Below are 24021 nucleotides of genomic sequence, written 5' to 3' on the forward strand. Positions count from 1 at the left end.
TTTTTTTTTCCATGAGCAGAAAAGACTTGCTTCAATTACACATGTGACTTCCATTTATTAGAACTGGATGGCTGATCTATTATTATGATCCAAGAGGAAGCAATATTTACAGAGTGCCCACTATGGGTCAACTGCAAGCAGGCAGTTTCCAGCACTTTGAGCTCCTTTTCTTCCAAAATGTTACAATAGCTACTACAGGTTAAAAGTAGAAAGGTTATGGTGAAACAGATAGAATTAGATGTGGGAGTCTGAAGTATAATTGGGAGGGGGTCCTTTATAAAAATAACGGAATACTCAAACACTCCATGAAAATACCAAGGAAACTCTCTACATTCCTTGTATATTAATAACCATGTGTATTTATACAACTACAATTCTCCCCATTCCTAGATCTAACTGCCCATGTTATTTTCACATTAATTTAGACTCTGGATCCTCAGACTGAGTCACTTTAGTCCAGAGTGTACCTATTCTCAGTGAGGATCTCTAAAGAAGATATACCCCATGAAAGTGCAAGGTATTTATACCATGAGATATTGAGGGTAAATTGTCCAGCTGAGCTGGGGCAGCAGGCTGGGCCTGCCCTCTCCTTAAAGCCAGGTTCAGAATGCCAGGTCCCCCTAGGGACATGCTGTATATGGAAAGGGCTCGTTATAGAAGCGCTAGGCAAACCTCAAGTAAAGCACATTGAACAAAAACAGTGTTGTATTCTTCTCCAAACAAAGCCCCTTAAAGCCTCTGCTGGCATGTCTTTGCTGTTTCTAGGGATAAAAAGAAGGGCAGAAATGAAGTATGAAGGGACAGTTTTCATCTCATAAAGGGGGGGGGGAGTAATACAGAAAAAAAAATCCCATTAATAGCTAGCTCAAATCTTACCCTAAATTTAAAACATTACATTTTGAATAGATTTTACCTTCTGAATGAAGTTTTCCACTTTGCTCTGCAGTCCCCACCACTTGAATTTGATGGTCACCAGTTTATAGGCACACATCTGAGGACAGTCAGTGCTGTTTGCCAGCTCCTTCTACATGAGGAAAATTGAAAAGGAGAAATCATGACTTAAATATTTACTTTTTGATTAAAATTGACTGTTGCATAATGACATCACAGACATACATGAAGAAAATTATAATCTCATGTGTACTTAATTCAGATATTTGAAAATTCAAAATCATTTTAGCAAAAGCCATAGCGTTCCCTTGCCACAAACCCTACTTCCACAAACCAAGTTACTTTCTAGCTCTAAAGTTTAATAGGCGCATTGCTCTGCCTCAAATCACACTATTCAGATTTCATATTAAATACCAAATTCTATTCACATCCTATCAATAGTGAGCCTTTAATATGTAAGGGTTCTGATAATGCCATTATCACACTCCCATTGGGGATGTGATGAGTGTACAATAAAAAATGATGAGAAAGTTCAGTCTCTTATGTATCGTGAAATGCTGCCAAGTGGAGAGGCTCTGTTTATTAACTGAACATTCTCAACAGAAGGGGAATGTGAAAAGTGAAGCAGCAGTGAAAATGATCTATAATTATCAAGTATTCATAGGCGAATCTCCTATATACATGGATTTAAATTCCACAAATCATAATACCTCAGTTTAAATAGCAGAGTCAGGAGTCAAATCAAGACTTGTTCTGGTAAACAAGGGAAAATAGGTACTTTTTTAAAAAGCCAAGCAATAGAGGTGGAGGGACTATCTGGATTAAAAGAGATTAAAAATATATCTATATATCTGCAATCTACTTTCAAGAGAAAACACTAAAAAAAAAAAGGCATTCAGGGACGGTGCCTGTGGCTTAAAGGAGTAGGACGCCACCCATATGCCGGAGGTAGAGGGTTCAAACCCAGCCCCAGCCAAAAACTGCAAAAAATAAAGGCAATCAGAATTTAAATCCTCAGATTGTATCACCCTAGGTTCGTAGTATAAAATATCACTCTGAAATTTTAGGTTTAGCCAAAAAATATTAAAAATATGTATCTGTGTGAAAAGGAGAAGAGAGGATGGGAAAGCAAACTCAGTAAAGTATCATAGGCTCGGCGCCTGTGGCTCAAGCGGCTAAGGCGCCAGCCACATACACCTAAGGTGGTGGGTTCAAATCCAGCCCGGGCCTGCCAAACAACGATGGCTGCAACCAAAAAATGGCCAGGTGTTGTGGCGGGCGCCTGTGGTCCCAGCTACTTGGGAGGCGGGGGCAGGAGACTCGCTTGAGCCCAGGAGTTGGAGGTTGTAAGCTGTGATGTCAGGGCACTCTACCCAGGGGCACAGCTTGAGGCTCTGTCTCAAAAAAAAAAAAATTATTATGACTATTGTAGGTGATGGTGTTTACTGTTCTAGTCATTCAGTATTTTGGTCGGTTCAGAAATTTTTCATTATAAAAACTGAAGAGGGGATGGCAACCTATGGGATCACTGATGATTTCTGTGCAACCTATCAGTACAAGCTCTGCTGTGGTGAGTTCAACATTAGCATGTTTCTTTTCAGGAAGACATGAGTGGGAGCCAACCAGGAACTGGCAGCACAGATCAATGTTTTCACTATGGATCCATTTAGTATATAAGTCCACTGCCCAGGTGACCAAAACACTCCTGAGTTAACCCAGAAGAGCCCATAGCTCATGGCAGTTGAGCAAACACAGGCATGATCCTACCCTCAGGAGCTCACTGCCTAGTGCAGAAGGCACATATCAAAGTATCAGAGATAGCAGAGGTGGACTGCAGATGGAGACTGGGTAAAAGCTCTGTAAGCATTAAGCCCCAATCTTCTCATGCCTATAAGATGGATGATTTTTTTTCCATCTTTCTTTTTTTTTTTTTATGAAATCATATCTGTGTACATTAATGCTATCATGGGGTACAGAGTGCTGTTGCTACATACAATTTGAAATACTTTCATCCAACTGGTTAACATAGCCTTTATGTCATTTGCTTAGTTATTATGTTAAGACATTTATAATCTACATTTAGAGAGATTTACATGTACCCTTATAAGATAAACCATAGGTGTAATCCCACCAATCACCGTCCCTCCACCCATCCTCCCCCCTTCCCTCCTCTCCCTCTCCCCTTTCCCCATATTCTTGGGCTAAAATTGAGTTATAGTTTTCCTATGAAAGCTATACATTAGTTAAAGCGACACTGTCTTAGAACTGTTTAAGGACTAAGTAAGGCTTCTCAGCTTCGCATGACTCTCAGACATGTGCGAGCATTAGGCACACTGGGTGCTACCCCTGCTTCTTGTCAGTTTCAACTCCTTTGCACATTCTACTTTCAGTAAACTGTGTATGAGCAAAGATTCCTTCCATCCAGCCACAGAAATTCAAAAACTGTTGAATTTCTAGGTATTACTCTAAAACTTCAGGATCATTCTCCATTATGTCATCCCAACAGTAGACCACATTTTTCCCCAAGTTATCTGACATCCCAGTTTCAAGCTAATTACAGGGATTTGCTATATGAAAACACTGGTGACTGAAAGTTCTGCAGCTACTACACGCTTGATCAACTTTTGTAACACTTGTTCTGTAACAACATTTCATCTTCTAAATAATGACCTGGTATATGGGTTAAATCAATAGGTTAACACCACAAGCATTTAAACAAAAATATTACAGTAAACTGTCCTTTTGCAAGTGAGAACATTAATAAAACTTGGCTAGTTTAGCTCTATTTTCCAGGGATCTCCCCCCTCCAAAAAACAGAATATTAATGTGAAAATTCAGCACATACTCATATGTGTATGTATACATAAACACACAAACATGATACCTGAAAACTTTATGAATAAATTTAATTCATTAAGTACTACATGGGCGCCATTTACGCTTCACTCTATGCTAGGTGTTGTCAGGGGATATAAAAAGCTGATAGAGAAGAGTGTAATTATGTATATTATGTTGCCCTTAGTGCCAATAATCTCTTCCAGGTAACACCCTCAGTCTTGTGATGCTGTGGCTCTGTACGAAAATCATATAATTACATATCACCACCACCTCCGTGCCTTGCAGGTAGGTCCCTGGCATTTAAGCTGGAGTCCTGCCAGCAGTCAACCAGTCTTCCACAAGACACAGCTAGCTTCTGAGTGCCCACCTTCATTGAAATTACATTATTGGTCTTTCAAGGATCATTTTCTCAATAAGCAATCAGTCAATGCTGAGGTATCTTCTCATCTAACAAGTGTCCTTGAAAATCCTCATATGCAACTTAGTTTAGGTATATACATAGAACAGGACACTTTAATTATTAGATATACCTGCCAACCAGTATCACTAGAGTAGGAGTAAAGGGACTCGGGATGTAGTTCCATCATGCAAAGCAAACTCCTGTGTAGAATCCTTAACCTCTCTGGGCCTCACTTCTCCACCTGTTGTAGGAAAGGCTAGATTCTGTCAGAGCTCTCCAACCACCACTGAGGTGAACCTAAAAGTTGGGGTGAGTGAACTTAGTTCCCTGAGGACCACAGCTGGTACTAGACTATAAGTGGTAAGCACAGCATGTCCTCGTCATTAAATGGCTTGTCCTAAAACTTGCTATGATTTTGTGTTTTGTTCTGTAATATGCCAGGGCTTAACAAAATATCCCACTGCCCACACACCCACACACCCACACTGAATTTCTTCTACATCTGAGTACCCCACCAAACTACTGATTAACCCTAAGATATCTTCTAAATTGAACATTTCTATTAATTATAGGCTGCTGATAGCTTCATTCTGTAACTCTAAATCACTGGACACCTTGTTCTAAATGAAAACCTCTGGTATACCACATAGAACACTGACTCTTCAGAATTCTCCAACAATTTTATAAAAACAACAAAATGAAGCATGGTTCTAATTAAAGAAATGAACTAAATACAAACATGCCTATACCAATGCTGGCCTCCAAGAACAGAGCACACACATGTGATTTCAACAATTACCCAAGTTTGCTTCTCACATTCTTTCTAAGGACTCTGGCAAGCTGCTCAAATCAATTAAGTTAATACTGGTAATTTATAAAGTAACATTGGCCCATAAAATTTATTTTAAACTATAAGTCATTAGACAAAATAGAAACAGTTCTCTAAGCTATCTTTCCAGATCTAAAATGTTTGCTCAATCTCAATCTGCTATTTGTTTTCCATCCAATTTACAAGTAATTATTTTTTAAAAAACCTTTCAGAGATGAACATGTAAACCAACTAAAAAATAAATAAACAAACAGCCTGCTGCCTAGAAACATAAAAATTTCCAGGAGAAAGTTGAGACCCAATAAGCTATATATTTTTTAATTATTATTAATATACACATGACATTTAAGGTCTCATCCAATTCTAAAAATGACTTATCATAGCCATCTCTTAATTTGAGCTATGGTTTTAAAACTAGTGATTAAATTAAAAATATGGCCATAAAATTCTCCATTCTTAATGATAAAATAGAAAATCATAAAAATGTTTAAATGCAATAAAGTTAACACCTAAAAGACTCATTTTGGTACCATCTTTTTGAGGTGAAATTTGATACTATGTAATCAAAAGTCTTAAAGCTGTTTGTATCCTATCCTGTATCTTTAACCTGGTAATTCACTTTCAGAAATGTATCCTATTCATTAGGTAAGGAAACGTAACACAAAAGATTTATTTATAATAGCAAAACTTGGACTTAGTAATTATTAACTTCAACACCCACTAAAGGAAAGTGGTGAAATACTTCACAAGCCTTCCAAACAAGGCGCTATTATGCATACAGCCATTAAAAACCATCTTTTCAAAGAACAGTTAATGTGGAGGAAAAGGGATAATTTTAATATAACTAGCTATCTATATGTGGTACAAACATTTGTGATAAAACAAATTACATGAATCAGGAAACATACCAAATAGTAGTAATTAAATGGTGGGAATACAACTACTTTTTATTTTCTTTTTTGTATAATTTTCAAAATTCAGATTTTTATCACAGAAAACCTAGTATGCTTTAAAAAAAAAAAAAACTAACTCTAAAAAATGTTTCTGCCCTCTGCTGAATATTTTAGGACAAGCATTTACTTTGCTCTCAATTATCTGGGCACTATTTTTTCAAGTCTTCATTCTTCTTTGAGTTTCTAAACCCTTTTCTGCTTTTCTTTTTGATGTTTAATAAATCAAATTAAACAAAAATCAAGCTAAAAGCTGAATTAAGATCTTTAATATATAACTTGTTCAGTCCATATTTAATTTTTCTTAAAGGTAATCACAAGGTGTACATGCAAAATTTTTATAGTTTCAGGAGTATCACAAACATTCTTGTGAAGAAACATGTATCCTTCAAAATGTGAAAAATCTCGGAAAAAATATTTGAGATCCCATACTCAGAGCAATGTTCTGGATCCACAGGACCCAAAATTCTAGGGTTGGCCCTCTCCTCAACCATCAGGAGCTCACCTCCTGGTGTGAGGCAAAGTTTCCCAAGTGACCATAAAGAATACAATTGTTTTCTAATTCTTTACTTTTTGTTGGTTAAAACATAACCCCAAAGCAAATAAACCAAAAGCTGAATTAAGATCTTTAACACATAACTCCAATTCAGCTCAAACATAGCATATCCTCATCTAAGGCAGAATAGTTAAAATTAACTCTTTCCTAATCTAAGAGTAAGTAAGAGTTTTATATAGATTAAAAGAACAAAAATTTAAAAGAACAATTTTAAAAGCAGGCAAAGCCTGGTTGGTTACAATAAGAACCATCAAAAATTCTATAAGATGAATGTCATGGGCTAAAGAAAGAATCCCAAATTATGACTCATCTCTGCATAATTTAAATTTCATCTGTAATACAGCAAGCACTAGTTAGTTGTGAAATGTTTCCAAAGTTATATTTAAATAGTTTGTGTATTCACTGAATTCCTTACATTTCATGTTTCTAACTATAAATGAAACTCCCAAACGCAAATCATGTTTTTAATTTAACAACGCATATTAGGTTACTCTAAGGTATGTGGTCAAGGCCTAAGGGGGAGTAATGTATACTAGAGCCACACAACATAACTAAACAAAACACAGTGTGTTTAACTGGAAGGGTGAGCAATCAGTCCATGTTATCCACAAAAACCAGTTCTGAAATCTGTGACAAATATACAAACGTAAAGGAGAATTAAGATTTAAAAAGAAAGAAAGAAATCCAAAGGCATTCTGAAAACTTAAAAGCAGCTGTCTTATACTTTGATGGGATATGCCAACTATATTTTTTCCTATTTAAAAACGTGTTGGGATGAGGTAGAGCCTGTGGTTCAAAGGAGTGGGGTGTTGGCCCCATATACCAGAGGTGATGGGTTCAAACCCAGCCCTGGCCAAAAACTGTAAAAAATAATGTGATGGGATGAAGCTGGAATAGATATATATAATGCAAAGAAAAGTAGTTTCTGTAAGGCTCACATCTTTTATTTTTTTCAATTTCAGGCAATCTGAATGCACAATTTTGTGATGGAAGTTTCCAATCCAGATTCACTAAGAAAGTTAAAATAAATGCACTGCCCAGGCTGCTGCCAGTGTGTTATCATCAGTAAATAAATATCAACACAAGATTACAGAACATACATGAAATAAGCATCCTGGAATTCCAAGGGGAACCCCATCCCCCAACTCACCGCTATTCTCTTTCAACATTACTTAAGTAGTCATTTGAACAAACCTACACTGGTCATTATATTTCCGTAACTACATGACAAGTCCAACGTTGAACTGATTCTCATCTGGTTTATGTAATTTACGTGAATTCAGCAAATACTACGTACCTACTCTGAGCAAACCTCCATGCTCGGTAGACCAGGCAGAGCCTACGGTCTAAAATTCAGAGTGAGCAATGGGAGATGGAGGGAACACATACACCATCACCTGGACTCAAGACATATTAAGTGCCATAAGAAAGTCATCAACTCTAATGGGGTTGAGAGTTGGGAGATTCTCATTTGGTTGGGCAAATGGGAAATGTTAAATGAAAGTGTGAGATAAAGTTCAAAAGATTAAAGTAATTGTAGGTTAAAATAATTTCATAAAAATAGACAAAATGCAATGCTGATAGGAAAGCTTACTTACTGCCTGTGAAAGGACAGTCAGTCAATTACATCTTCCATGTTCCTTCTAACTTAATTTTTGTGTGGCTCACACCCATTTTACTAAACAGAACTATGATATGTGCTTTATGCTCATGTCTAGTTGCTTAAGGAACAATATACCATGTACAAGTGAAACCCCAAATTCACCTTCAAACGGAAACTTTATGTTCCTCAAAGTGTTCGGAAGAACCTCTGCAAGAACCCCCACATTGCCAGAGCGCTTCTCAAACCCGAGTATGATATTCATTTGTCCCTCCACACTTGAATCCTTCAGCTCTGCCTGAAACAGAAGCATTCAGTAGCTAAGATAAAGCTAGAACTAATCAGATCTCATTCTTGGGGCTCTTAGATTCTTGAACATGTGGAAGGGCTTTTTTTCAGTATCTTCAGTAGCAGTTAGTATAATTAAAACAGACTAAATATGTGCTTCAGAAATTAAATTTAAAATCTGATCACCAAATTAGATGCTCAAAACAAAAGAATCAGCTAGTTTGAAGTTCTGCTTTATTGTACATAATCTAAAATGTGGTCATACTAGAAACTATTTATTAAGTCTCTTTATGCCACCCAAAATGGGGTTTCAAATGTGAAATTACAGGGAAGGAACTTACTTTCAAATGCCTTCACAGCCTTCCTCAGCTTCACGGACATGTCTAGACTAAGAAATAACAAGAGTACTCTCAGTCTTTCCACTAGGGCAACTACTAGGTGAAGGACACTGCTCATCAGCCACTCGAGCTTCGAAATTTCCACACCTAGATTTCAACTTCTCCCTCATCACCCACTTCCATTACTCCCATCCCTGGGCAAAAGCATCTTGTAGTTTATGTTAGGCCATCGCCACCAAGGATGCCACCATCTTTTCACAGATGTGGAGCAGAAAGAGAAAGGAATCTTGGTAGTAGGGCAGTGAACAAATTAGCATCTCGATAACCCACAAAAATGGATACTCTCCACTAGCTTGGTGGATCTATAATGGCCTCTACAGCCATTCTAGAATGAATCAAAGCCTAAGTGAGCAACTAAACAGTATGACAAACTGAAAGGACCAGCTCCAATTGGTGGAGCACTTGTTCATATTGGAATTAACTAACACAGAAGACAAACAGGATATGACTTTTAATCAGAAAGAGAACGTATACGGGACATATATTAGGATGATATAAAAACCACTAAAATTTTCAGATCAACTTCTTTATCTGACCTGATCCCCTTATATACTTTCAACATTCAGAGTACTGGCTGAGATTTCCAAGACATGTCAAGCACTGTAAAGGATAGATGCTTTAGCAAAACCTCCTACAAAGACCTTTGAGGCCTAATTATTAACTATCATGTATTATTATTAACTATCATGAAGCTTAAGTAGCTTTCATGAGATTTCTGGCTTAAATGAAGAAAGAAATGAGGCCTTGTCACAGGGTGAAAGTGATACCATAATCTTCATAGGTAGTGTTTCAACTTGTTAAAATGGTAATTCTTCACCCAGATCACAGGAAGGCAAACTGAAAGCTAAAAGAAATCCACACATACAAAGTTTCTGATAAGCCATCAGAATAGGCGGTCATGTCAGTGTCACGACACACACAACACACACACACACACACAGTGCTACAGAGAAGCAAGACATTCACATCCATCAGAAATGCACAATTCTGCCTTAAAGCAAAAATCTCAATCAGGTTATAAGTTGTTCCCATATTACTCTGCACATAGTCACTTAATCAAGTGTTCAACCCCAAGTAACAAAATATAATTCGTGTGCTGGGATTTAAAAAATTCTTTCTCCAGAGGTAAAATTAATATGCAACTATGGCCTGCATCTCTGAACTTGTGGTTTTTAAAAAATAAAAGATGTGTATTATACCACAGGCTTAAAAAATGGTTTGCACTCTTAACAAACAAGGAAAATATGAAAATCTATTCCTGAGCAGCCTCATCATCCCCCACTAGCAAATCTTCTCTAAGCCATGATCCCTGCTTTAAGTCAAATACTCATTAAACATATCTAACCATAAGGGGTAAAGAGGTGAGCCAGAAAGTGTTCAATAATTTCCACATACTAAAATGAGGGGAACCCCTGCACACTAGAGACAGATAAGGAATAACTAGTCATAATTAGGATAGGCAGCATAATTATAGATTGAACCTCAAGAGTGATTAAGGTTGAAAATTCATTTACTGCAGCCCTTCCCCAGCATTGGGCACTTAACATTATTTCACTTAGTTTTCACAACATTCTGAGGTGGTAACTAATATACCCATTTTAGACTTAAATTCAAAATGGGAATCTGGCATCCATGCATGGCTTCCCGTACTTTGAAGGTGACTGCAGTGCTATCTAGCAATAGAGTATGTAGCACTTTTTTTGACCTTTGAACTCTTTTTGGTATAAGGGCACACTACTCTTATTGCCTCAGTGCCTCAGCACTTTGGTGTCACTGGTCTCAGACCCCACTTTGCCATCCATTATCCTGAGGGTGGTAGTCTTTTAGAAGGTTTCATGGAGTTGCAGGGCATAGATGTCCAGGGCATCACCAAGGTTGACCTCCTCCCCATCTTCCAGCAGGCGGCAATAGGTGGTGATCTCAGCCTCTAGCTTGACCTGGATGTTCAGGAGTGCCTTCTATTCCTGGCGCTGCCCCACTGCCTAGGTCTGTGTCAGCTGTGACTCCAAATCATGGCGTAGAAGGCCTCCACCTCCCTTAAGGCTGTTTTCCAAGCTGGACTTCCGATTTCTCAGAGAGTACAGGTCGATCTCTAAGGACTGGACTGTGCATTTCAGCTCTAAGTACGTCATCTCAGTAACTCTGACCTCAGCGTCATGTGAGGTGACCACTGTGTTGCTCTCCTCAATCTGCTGGGAACAGTACTTGATCAGTTCTTCTCGGTTCTTCTAAGCTAGTTTGTCATACTGGGCCCTCATGTCCACCATGATCTTGCTCAGGTCCTGGGATTTGGGGGCATCTCCCTCCACAGACAACCCAGAGCTACCAATCTGGGCTTTCAGGGCCATTTACTTCCTCCTTGTGGTTCCTCTTCAGGAAGAAGAGCTCCTCCTTGATAGCCTCAATTTCTGTCTCCAGCTGTAGCCAAGTGACATTGGTGTCATCAATGACCTTGAGCACCCCATGGATGTCACTCTCCACAAACTGGCATATGGCCAACTGTCTCATATTTGACTCTAAAATCATCAGCAGCAAGATGGGTATTGTCAATCCACAGAAGGATGTAGGCATTGTCCACAGAATTTGCAAAGATCTAAGCCCTCAGGTCCTGGATGATCTGGAAGTAATGTGTCCAGTCTCTGACCTGGGGCCCCTTCTTCTCCAGGTGTTCCAAGGTTTTGCTCTCCAGCCTCTAATTATTGGTCTCCAGGTTCCTCACTCTGTCCAGGTGAGAGGCCAGGTGGACGTTCAGTTCTTGCATGGTCTCCTTCTCAGGCTGGATGCCCCACATTCTCACCAGACCCCTGACCATCCCGTGGCCAGGCCCCCTGATGCCTAGCCACCCCGGAAGCTGGTGGAGTGGACACAGACATCTGGGAGTCCGAGCCCCTGGCACCTAAATAAACACTGGCCACGCTGCTGGTGGGCCAGACACTATAGCTGGGAACCTCGACAGAGCCCAGGAACCAGTAGTTGGTGAAGATAGTGAAGCTAGTGAAGGACATGATGTCCAAGAAGGAGAAGAGGAAGGTGCGAGCTCAAAACTTTTTTAAAGATGAGGTCATGAACTTACTCGTCAGATTTTGTATAGATCCCTAATTCCCAAAAAGTCAGAAGTCAGGTAAAAGCCATACTGTCAAACAACTTTTGTTGCCTATTATAAAATCAGTTAGGAGTTCACAGACAAAGATTTGATCCCAAACACAACAGCCCCACCATGTAACACAGCATTGCCTTCTAAAGTTTATACATAAAAATTTGATATTTCAATATGTAATTTACCCCTGAATCTCAAGTTTATGCCCCTTTATTCCCTATAAATGTTTATCAGCTGGAGCCAGTACTCATTGGAGCAAGACATCCTTTTAGCAATTATAACACCCTTATAGGTAGCCACTGTCTGGCAGTGTGAAATCTCAGAAAGGCTTTTCCTCTGACTCACAGTGAGTTCAAAAGTCCACAGCTACAAGTGTAGTAAGCGTAGGGACATTTTTAAAATCCATTAACACAAGTTTAGATGACGCATACTCAATTTACTCCTGAATTTATTAGTGACATATAATCACTTCTGGGTATTCAAAGTTTCCAGTCATGGCCATTAAATTGGAGAATTTTAAACTGAACACTACTCAGAGAACAAATGTGAAGATAATTACGAATCATTTCTAATAAAACAAGTCAGACTTATTCTTCCTTTTAGTTGATGTGCAAGATTATCAACAAAACAGTATGAAATCCATAGAGAACTACTCAATGAGCTACCTGTGGGACTACGAAGTAATCCTCTATGCCTAAGCAACAACTAACACTAGGTATTTATCAAAGACCTATGACTGGCATCAGCAGGGACAGATTGGTTACAAGTAAAACTCTGTAGAGTGCAAAATCTGCTCTGGGCATGTGCGCCTCTTCTGTCCAATTAGTTATAATAACTTGCCATTAACACATTAAGCCTTCTTTAAAAATATGTCATTTTGTTTAGTGGACACCTTTAAAACACACTGTAGCTCATACACAGAAATGTGTGTATGTGCGTTTCACATACACATACATTACCTTCACATTACTTTTCTTTTCTTTTTTATTTAGAGACAGAGTCTCACTTTATTGCCCTCAGTAGAGTGCCATGGCATCACAGCTCACAGCAACCTCCAGCTCCTGGGCTTAGGCAATTCTGTTGCCTCAGCCTCCTGAGTAGCTGGGACTACAGGCGCCTGCCACAATGCCCAGCTATTTTTTTGTTGCAGTTTGGCCAGGCCTGGGTTTGAACCCGCCACCCTTGGTACATGGGGCCGGCGCCCTACTCACTGAGCCACTGGCACCGCCTCCACATTACTTTTTTTATTTCCATAAATAAAATATAAGTGTACATTTTATTTGAAAACGACTACTTGCCACAAAAATTGCCCTCTTGTCTCCTGCTTTCTAAAACTGTAACTATTGAAAAGACCAAGAACATGAACTCGGGTAAAGAGAACTTGTTCAGTTTTTATTAAGACTAAACTTAAACTATAAACCTTCATTTAACATAGATACTTATACTACTTCAGGTCTCAAAAGAGGACATTACAATGCCCAAAGACTAAATCACTTGTCTCTTTTAAGAGTTATCAGAATAACATTATGCTGAAAAAGTGACAGTCTAGCCCTGTTCTGTTTGTTAAAGCAGCACAGACTGTCCAGCCAACTGCAACTGGCTGTAAGTCCTTATCGCAAATAAAACTATTTTTGTGCCATTTCTATTTTTCACTTAAACATCACCAGCTCTTCAAGACTCAGGACCTGTCAAGTGGTCTGTTGCCAACCCTCTGCCTGTCAGAAAGGTCAGCATCTAGTACCTTCCAGTTGGGTCCCAAAGGGCCTCTCTTGGTCTTGACTGACTGGAATAATGCTGGGTCTTCATCAGCTTTGTAGTCCTGCAAAGCAAAACAAAGTCAGAGGCAGAGGAAAAACCCAGACAATATGCTTTAACCTTGCCAGAACAGCTCTTCCAACTACTAAATCATACAACAGAAACCAATTAGACTTACTGTGCTTTTGCATAAAAGAAAAATGCTTCTACATGACATTAAGTTTTCAGCTTGGTTTCCTTTGCTTAAAACTTTTACCTTAGGCAAAACAACTACATAGTAAGTAATCAAAGTATTGACTGGAAATCTACTCTAACTGGTTACTGGACAAATCTTCCAACATTTTTCAAGTTTTAGCATTCTGGTAATAGGGACAGCATTTTAATATAGTTGCTGGGGGAGCAACTACTGGGACTGGGAGCACTAATCAGCATCCTCCCATCTCTTGCGTGGTGGACACCTTGATTTCTTGACTAGCCTGTCCAAACTCTCGTTCAGAGATCCTTGGAGTGTACACGACTTGGCTTCTTCTTTGAAGTGAGGGTGCATTTGTGTCAATCCCTCACTGTCAAAGGAGATCATACCACAGGGAACAGCCCTAAAATCTGGGCTTTATTCAAGGTTCTAGCACGTAAAAATTCTGTTTCCCTTAACATCCTCTTCCTGACAGAATAGAGGCAATAAAAAAAATGAATCTTTTCAGCTATCTACTTCACAGAAGTTTCTCTTGTCATTTACACACATACGCACACACAACCTATGGATAGAAATAAAAATTACTTTTGAAGACCTAAACATCAGATTAAAAAAAAATGCAATAGTAACAGGGGACAGAAGTCAGTTGGTCAGTTTAAAATAACTGAAAGGGCTCAGCACTCGTAGCTCAGCTGCTAGGGTGCCAGCCACATACACCAGAACTGCTGGGATCGAACCCAGTCTGGGCCTGCCAAACAACAATGACAACTATAACAACAACAAAAAATAGCCAGCCGTTGTGGCAGGCACCTGTAGTCCCAGCTACTTGGGAGGCTGAGGCAAAAGAATTGCTTAAGCCCAAGAGTTTGAGGTTGCTGTGAGCTGTGACGCCACAGCACTCTACCAAAGGCAACATAGTGAGACACTGTCTATAAATAAATAAATAAATATAACTGAAAGAAGACAAAAAGACCCCGTTTCTTCTTAAGCAGGCTTTCTGAACCACAGGTCCTACACAGCATTTGTGAAGGGACCGCATACTTTGGGGAAAATGCCCAGACAAGTCAGATCTGAAAACTCTGGCTAAAAATCACTGCTTTGGAGATAAGGGCAATATAAACACAACTCAAGAACCAAACATAATCTCAAGTATAACACAAGCTTTTCACATATCAAAGAAAACATTCTGAGAAGCAGCCACTCAAGACTCAAGACTCAGTAAATCCATACGGCATGTTAACATTTCCTAAAGAGAAAGTTATAAGTAAATTATGTGAGGAAAGAAAAATGTGAGGTTCAGGAAGAAAACACAACTTTAGTAACGGGGTAAATAAGATCCTGAGCATGAAACTTGTCTAGAGGTTATCTAAGAAGCTACAAAAACACCCAATGACGAACCGAAATAATTAAACAAGTAAACACAAGTAAACTTAGCTGGCCACACCAGGTCTTAATGCTTTAAAATATGAAAATGTGGCATAGTCATAGGCATCAGGTCAGCCAGCTTACCCAGGAACAATGAACTGGAATGAGCTATTTACAAGGAACCAGACAACTGGAGTTACTTCCTATGTCTGGGCACATCTCAGGAAGTTCAATTACTGTCATCTAGTATAAATTCTTAAGCTCCAATTTCAAACTGCATCCCCCAAATTAACAACTCCACTTCTGACTGACAAAACAATGAACTGCACAGGTGGTCTCAAGACCTGGATTCACAAGAAATCAAGCTACTATCCTAACATAAATAGAACTGTAACCCCATATAACATTTTCTTCTAGGTCAAAGGCTTGGAATTAAAACCCAAAGACAGGCCAGGTGCAGTGGTTCATGCCTGTCATCTAGCACTCTGGGAGGCTGAGGTTGGTGGATTGCTTGAGCTCAGGAGTTCAAGAACAGCCTAAACAAGGAGGAGACACCCCTCCCATCTCTACTAAAAATAAAAAAACTAGCAGGGCATGGTGGTGCATGCCCAGTTACTTTCCAGGCTGAAGCAACAGGACTGTTTGAGCCCCGATTGTGAGGTTGCTGCAAGCTATGACACCACCACACTCCAGCCTGGGCAACAGAGTGATAAGACTCTGTCTCAAAATAAATTAATGAAATAAATAAAAATAAAATAAAATCCAGGACAAGCTCCCTTTTCTCAGAAATTGAAAATCGTTAACATCCTATCAAATAATCACTTGAGCATCACTTCTCTCAATCTAAGTCTATTTACTGAACAGCTACCATATACAAAGTAGCACAAAGAATGTTAAGAGGTTAATAGCAGGAATGGGAAGAGGATATGGTGCTGGCTCCTAAAAAAGGCAGTCTAGTTGAGAGGAAAAAAAAAAAGAGGCAAACAAATAAAAGGTAATTAGACCCCAGGAAGTACATGTTAACTGCCAGCAGAGAATGAAGTGAATTACAGTCAGAATCAAAACTAAACAAAACCAGATAAGGAAATCAATTTTTAAAATGATGTTTAAAAATAGAAAAATCCTTAAATGCATCAATGTACAAAGTTATGATTTAATAAAAAATAATTATTAAAAAAATAGAAAAATCTTACTGTTAAGGTGCATTGTGTGTATGTATATATGTGTGTGTGTGTGTGTTGTATATGTACACACTTTTTTTTTAAAGTGCTCTGGCTCTGTCATCCAGGCTGCAGTACAGTGGCATGATCATAGGTCACAGTAAACTCAAATTCCTGGACTCAAGGAATCCTGCCTCAACCTCCTAAATAGCTGGTCTACAGATACAAGCCACCATGCCCAGCTAATTTAAACTTCTAAAAAAAAAAAAAAAAAACTTTTTTTTTTTTTTAAGAGAAAAACTTTTTTTCAGATGGGTTCTGTTTCCCCAGCTGCTCTCATCCTGGCATCAAGTGATCTGCCTCACTTTAATTAATTGAAATTCTATGTATAGGTATAAAGCCCAGAAGCCTAGACAGTGCCAATTTACTACATTTCAGGAATAAAAATAACCCAAAGGGTTTTACTTAGTAAACAATCTCTCTGTGCTGAAGCAAGTCACAGGTCACTGATAACTGATGTCTAGGTGTTAGTTGTTGTTTGCAAATAGAAGATTACTTAACAGCAACACAAATAACTCATTGAGCAGTTCTCCGTGGATATCTAACTGCTCTGGGGACAGTTTGTCCTTTTTACTATCAACTGGGGTGTGAGATCTGTAAAAGTATGACACTCAAGTATCTTTGTTTTACTTGTTTTTGTATTTTATTATTTTTTAAAAATAAAACCTGACATATTAGGTAGCAAGGATGAGTTAAACAGTACATACTACATTTCCTGAATCTAAGAGGTCATCAGTTATATGATGCTCCATTATTTTGTGTGCCATTAAAAATGAAAATGCTTAGCCATAACTGGAAGACAATTCTTGATTTTAGATATATTAAAATAATGGAAGAGAAAAAAGGGAGCAGAATTTTAGATGACACAGACTGAAGAACTACCTCTGAGGTAGTTCTTGCCTGCTCCAAAAGAAAAAAAATTCACAAGGAAAAGTATACACAATTATCACTAGGTTAAAATTAGGAATAAATAGAACCAGTGACATTATATAATAAGGGTAGTATATAACCAAGAAACAACTAACTTAAAATTACAGAGCTTGGTCTAAATTGTGGCCAGCATAAATTATTCTCATGTAAGTAAATTAATAAGCCAAAACATGATTATGGCACCAGTGAAAGTGACAATGTCAGTGGATGAATTGGATGGACTTCCCTGACAACATTCCTCCTCCTTCCTAAGCCCATCTTCTTACCAGGCTGACAGCTTTAGAGATTTTTCAATACCTATTTGACAAAGATTAATTAACTGAATACTTTAAAACATTTCTGCTCTAGACCTAACATACTGTTGCCCAAAGTGCATTTCTAAGCCTTCATTACCAGTGTTAGCTATTTCTGAGACACTTTTCTCAACTATAGATTCACAGAATCATAGAAGTGATCTGAACTTTGAATACCACCTAAGCCCCCTCCTTTTAAAGATGAGGAAACCACTGTCTGACTAGGAGGAGGTATGGCTCACCTATCCTAGCACTTTGACCCCAGCTCAGCCTGTCCTGGGCGCATTCTGGTATACCATATACGACAATGACAAAGGTTGTCAACAAATGCCAGATAATAAAAGCATATTTCAAAAACACTAAGAAGCTGCAATGCCAAAGACAGCAAAGTGGAAATTCCTATGAGGCACAAGTGTATGTATATAAAATACACACATATACATATGAAACTAAGTTTCATCTCTCTGCTTTTTCCTCTTGAATACAAAGCAGCAAACATTAAAGATACACTGAAAAATGTAACAAAACCCCATTATTAACAATAGCACCTTAACCTTGACAGATAAGAATAATGCATCTTGTCAAAATCTAGAAATTCTATGTTTTATGTTAGTTTGAATACGTAAATGTTTAATAGGGTGAATTAAGTGGCAAGATATTAAAAAGTAGAAAAAAGGCATAGTTTTAATAATCTTAGTTTTGTATTTTTACAAGAAACATTTAATTTTTTTGAACAGTATCTTCTTTGCTACAATTTCATTGTTGGGCATCTAGTTTGGTCTTTCTGTATTTGAAAACTGGCCGATTTACATCCGTATCACAATGAACAAATATATTCCTTCATATATGACAGTTTCAGCATACAGAATGCAACCTCAGCTACCAATTATAGCTGCAAATGAGCAATAGTGTGGAATGAGACAGCCTGCTGGCTTTGTTAGTATTCTGTCTCCTTTGGGATCCCATGGGGAAAGGGGAGGCTCTGATGAAGAGAAGCCCTTGGCTCATGGTTTATTGTGCTTGCCACCAGCTGCAGACTTCTCATCTCATTAGTTCTTTTAGAATACTGTGGGTGAAGACAGCTGTAGCCTACTTGAGTCTTCAGCTCCTGGGTATTCTGAAGGCTGAATTTGCTATGCACTTTCAGTAATCCTTGGGAAAAAAAAAAAAGCAAGCAAATTCACTAGGCCAAGGAAATGCATTTTAAAAATGAGTTTTAAATCACGCTTAAAAGTAGAAAAACCTTATTGCTAAGGTGCATTGTGCGCAAAATGTTTTTATGATTCAATTTTAATTATCTGTATAATGCCCAGAGGCCTGGCCAGGATAAGGGCTTAGTAAAACCATCATTATCAAGTTAGGTATAATGTCCCTAGACACCACTTGCTCCACCAATAATAATGCCTGAACAACAGAAAAATACAATAGTATCAGCATAAGGTATATTTGGATTAGTGTTACTACAACTCTATTTAATTGAAAATTCTTATTTAAGTAAAAAAAAAGCAAGTGGAAATTCAAGACACCCTTTGGAGAACAAAATAAAATATAATATGGTAAATAAATGGATTACTGTGGCTCCATGCTGGAGCCACAGGAATACATTCATTAAATTCTTATAAATAACTGTTTTCTGTCACTGGAATACAAAAGTTGTGCTACCTCTCGGGTGCACATCTGTTACTGACTATAGCTATCAATAGAAATTCTCAATAGAAACCAGATTCACTTCAAAGACAAAGAATATTAGTTTTATGAATCTTTGAGCACAGTAGCTGTCCCCCAAAATGCAAGTACAAAATCTGTGCTGAGCCAGCTTAAATATCCTTGAGCCCAGACTTAAGTCATAATTATGAATGGGGAAGTGAGTAGGTGGGGATGTGGGGGGGAAGCTGATAGGAATCTGACAGCTTAGGGAAAACTGAGATAAGCTCCAGACACCAGGAAAAGCTTAAAAAACCATGCATGGGTTACCACAGGTGACGCTAAGTGTAAACCAAAGAAAAGAATGCCCAAACCACAACCATCAGCAACTCCCTGACACCTGCTTATATAAAATCTTAACCCCTACCCTCTATTCTTGGCAAGAGGAGGCATTTTACAATGTAAACATAAAAACTTAAGGAGAGATTAGGATCCTGCAGCCTGTTATAAAATGCTTTCCTTTAGTGTAAAATGATTACTTAGGCATCTATTCAAACAGCTCAAAGACGATCACTAAATACCTAGGTATTGCAGTTCAACTTAGCAAAGCTTATTCCTCTAATCACATCCTAAAAGCGAAGCCCAGGATGGACTGAAAGCTGAACTACGTATGAAGATAAATAACAAAGATCATTTATTGGCACTGCCCTGAATTTTCCAGTATCCTGGCACCTAAAAAAAATAAATAAATAAAAAATAAAAACAGTTCCTGGATCTTAACACCATTCACTCTAATGCCAAACACACAACAACTAACCAGAGCTAACAAAATTAAAGACAGACTCCAAAGGGTGAGCACATTAAAAAAGAAAAAGTTTGCATTAAATTTTGCACTAGCAAATAACATGGGTATAAAGAGAAATAACATTTACTAACTTGTTTAAGAAACTGATTTCAACAGTTATTTTCAAACAAGCAGCTTTCTTTTATATTTTTAATTACATCTCCCCAGTGACTCCTCAACCTTTCAGGTTCCCACAGAGTACCATTAATATAGTATAAGTAAATCTCATTAATTCAGGTCCTACCACCTTGGAATTCATAATCACTTGGACAGGGGCTGGGCTGAAGTTTATCTTTGCATGATCTATGAAAAAAAGATTTGCTACACAAATTAATAGAGTAACAAGATCTCAGGAGGGCTGTTTAAACAGTTCAGAAGTGTTTTAGAGCAATTCTGAAGCATTCATTTGCATATAATTATTATGCTAATTACAAATCATTCTTATCTATTCATTAAAGCAGATTCCCAAAGGACCACTAATTGTCAATAACTTGTTGGCCTAGTTTCTGTTACTGAATGTACCTCAAAGGAACAAAACTGCATTAAAAAATATTCTATAATTTAGCCCTCTTAATCCTTACTGGCTTTCCACCAATGAATCCTAAAAGCTGAAGTTTTAAACAACTGCATTGAGAACTGAGGAATGCAGTCAAATCTACAGCCCTGAACACAATACTCTATAATCTCTCTAATCTCAAAGAAACCCTTCAGAGTCCTGGGGTGGTGAGGATGATCTTGGCTTTTGGGCAGGTTGAGGGGGGCAAGAGCAGGCAGGGGCTGTCAACAGAGCTCTGTGACAGAGCTCTGCTAAGTGTGGCCACTCTGATCCACTAGAGGTGGTTGCAGCCTGGAGCACCGCTGGGCTAACTGCTTCCTCCATTCTTGTTTACCCTTTACACAATGAGAGACCACCAGGTCACATTTATGAAGGCAGACCCCCAAAGCCTTTAGAAAGATATAAATTAACAGACAAAGTGAAGAAACCAGAAGAAAAATAAAAAAGTAAAGAAACCAGAATTTCAGGTCTGAATAAATGCCTGCTGTAACACACTTCTTATCCTGCAAAATGGCAAAGAAAACAAGTAGTTGTGCTCCAGGATCAGATGGGCAGGTGAAGCCAAAGAAGCAAGCTCTTGGGCATTGAGAAGCAAATATTCTAGATAGCCCAGAGCCAGAGCGCTACCCTAAGCAATTGCCCCAGGACTACTCCCCACCCTCTCAAGGGAGGTACTTGGCTTGAGTGTCTCATGCGGAAAAATACATTATTAAAAATTAATACATATTTATAAAATAAATTTAAAATTAGTATATTAAATTATATTAGAAGATATGCAACACTACAGACAAAGATATTTCAAACTCTAGACACTAATGAAATAAATTTTAACATATTAACAAGTTGATTTCATTAAGTGTTTATTTGTTAGACATATTTTAAAATCATATTGCACATACCTGAAACATTAAGTTGTATGTTTAGGAGAGTTGTATTTACAAAATGTATCTGTTTCCATAAATGATAATTACATCAAACAGCTTAAACTAAAATGGGGGTGCATCCTACTGAAAAGTCAGAGTCAGCCTTTTCTAAAAAAATGTTGGCTCTTGATTTGGCCTTCAGCTTCTAAATCCCAGGATCCCATTTAACCCATTAGCATCAATATAATAAACCTTAAATAAGAAAAAAATACTTTAAAATTAAGCATTTCTTAATAGCAAGAGCAAAATCCAAATAGCATCATTCTGCTACTATTTTTGGAGCACTTACTTGTAGGCCAGGCATGCAGTCTCCCACCTATCCTTCACTCCTCACAACCTTGGAATAAAGGTAGTGTACTGTTATCGCTATGGGGGTTGGATTAGTGAAATTCTTTGCTCAAGTCCACTATTACTGAGCAGAAGAGCTAGGACTCATGCCACCCCATCTGACATCAAAGCCAACCAGAATACTTACTATAAAAATGTGAGTTACACTTTATCATTTGATTATATTCAAGTACCTGAAGAGATCCTGGCTCCCTCTCAGCCTAGAGAACTTTCCCAAAAAAGTTTGCACTGCTGAAAAGGAGCTTTTATATGCAATGAACTTTAAAAACTTAGACATGTTTATAATAATTTCTTTAAAAATATCTGTCAGTAGCTATTTCCTGTGCCTGGCACAGTGGTGATTCACACCTGTAATCCTAACACTCTGGGAGGCCGAGGCAGGTGGACTGCCTGAGCTCACCAGTTCAAGACCAGCCTAACCAAAAGCAAGACCCCATCTCTAAAAATAGCTGGGCATTGGGGCAGGTGCCTCAGCCCACTTGGGACACTGAGGCAAGAGAATCACTTGAGACCAAGAGTTTGAGGTTGCTGTGAGCTATGACGTCACGACACTCTACCAAGATAGACAAAGTGAGACTCTGTCTCAAAAAAAAAGAAGAAAAGAAAATTCCTGACCCTCATCAGAGAATTTTTCCCCATCCAAGGAGCAAATCCTACATTATATCTCACCACCTCCACCTTCCTTACCTTTTTACTTTTAAAACATGAGAGAAATTAGGAAGAAACACTAACAGTGGTTTTAGTTTAAAAGTATTTTTTTTTTTGCAGAATCTTTGCACATACAGAAACAAGCAGGGAATAAACAATTATGTTATCTTCCCACAAGAGGGCACTGCCATCTAACTATGCCTTCAAATATACTGGACATTCTCTGCATCTACTAGGGGAAGTGATCTGAAAGTACCTTTTAGAGGATGGGGGAGAAAATCTCTAACTTACTACTAAAAGCATCGTGACTTCACAGCACAGCAAAGGTGAAATGAACATTTGGAAATTTCTTAAGCATAAGCAAAATCACTGCTCCTCAAGGTATTTGAGGGTTTTCCCCTGCTTCTAGTTCAAGGACAGTACTATTACATGTATTCATCACCCACTAAGAGCTGGTTCAGAATTCTCGTATCTTTATCATGCACACGCTTTCATTAAGAGCTTTTGGAACTCTCTGACATACACTAGTGATAAGTTAGAAACTTCTAAGGTAAAAATGAGTATCTAGGTTTTAACAGCAAAAGGAAGAGGTACTCTACTGAGATCAGGTGTCATACAGCCCAAGAACAACCAAAGCAGCATTTGGCAACCACAGGCCCTCCCAGAACTTGCTGGATCTCAGCCACAGACTTCTAATAAACAAAAGCTCTTTTCAGATCTAAAGAACTGGGTAGACAGTGCATAGCTCCAAGAAGCAGAAAGCCCTTCTTAGGAAATAAGAAGCAACAGTTGGAACAAATGTAAAATCCAAAATACAGAAGTTTCTTGAAAGCTGCAAAAGAGAACAAATGGAGCAATGGTCAGTACTGCCCATCTAGGGAATCATTTACCAAAGGTTAGCCTGGAGGATGTTAGGCTGACCCATAAGAACATGTCATTTCTGCGGCTCAAAAACTGACAAATATTCACAATTTCACATGGTTTAAAGTAATACTTAACTTTTTCTAGTCAAATTTCATCTTTTTTATTTTGAAGAGAAAAAACTTTAATATTGTAAGATTAGAGTGCATTTTATGTAAGATGTCTTTGAAATACAGTTTTTTCTAAAGCCAGTACAGTAAAGCATATGTTACAACAAAACTACTCAAATATGTAGTGACCGGGCGTAGTCTCACAGAATGTTATGATCAAAAGAAACGATACACCAAATCCTTCCAGGAGGACAAGTAACAAGGACTGCTTATGGTGTGGCCAAAACTTACATGTCTCTAAAAGTCCACCCTAAATAAATTAGACCAAGTTTCATCAGCTTGCCAAGGCTAACATTTAGGAAAAAGTATTTTTTAAAAGAGCACAAATACCTTTAATTAAACAATACACACTGTGGTTTAAAGCAAAAAAGTGTGAATGGCATGTTCAAAGTGAAAAGAGCTAAAGATATGTATAAGCGAATCG

The 24021-nt window shown here is 38.2% G+C and overlaps 1 protein-coding gene across 1 annotated transcript in view; it reads right to left on the reverse strand.

The window, feature by feature from the left end:
• Window positions 1–24021, reverse strand: part of PITPNB (phosphatidylinositol transfer protein beta) — a 70862-nt gene that overhangs the window by 7723 nt on the left and 39118 nt on the right. The window contains exons 8-9 of the mRNA XM_003789846.3: window positions 13589–13666; window positions 914–1024 (exon numbers count right to left, since the gene is read on the reverse strand). Of these exons, the coding sequence (XP_003789894.1) occupies window positions 914–1024; window positions 13589–13666 (189 nt within the window). The remainder of the gene's footprint in view (window positions 1–913; window positions 1025–13588; window positions 13667–24021) is intronic.

Source organism: Otolemur garnettii, unplaced genomic scaffold (genome assembly GCF_000181295.1).
Source record: "Otolemur garnettii isolate 467f Iridium unplaced genomic scaffold, OtoGar3 scaffold00038, whole genome shotgun sequence".
In the NCBI taxonomy this organism is placed as follows: Eukaryota; Metazoa; Chordata; class Mammalia; order Primates; family Galagidae; genus Otolemur; species Otolemur garnettii.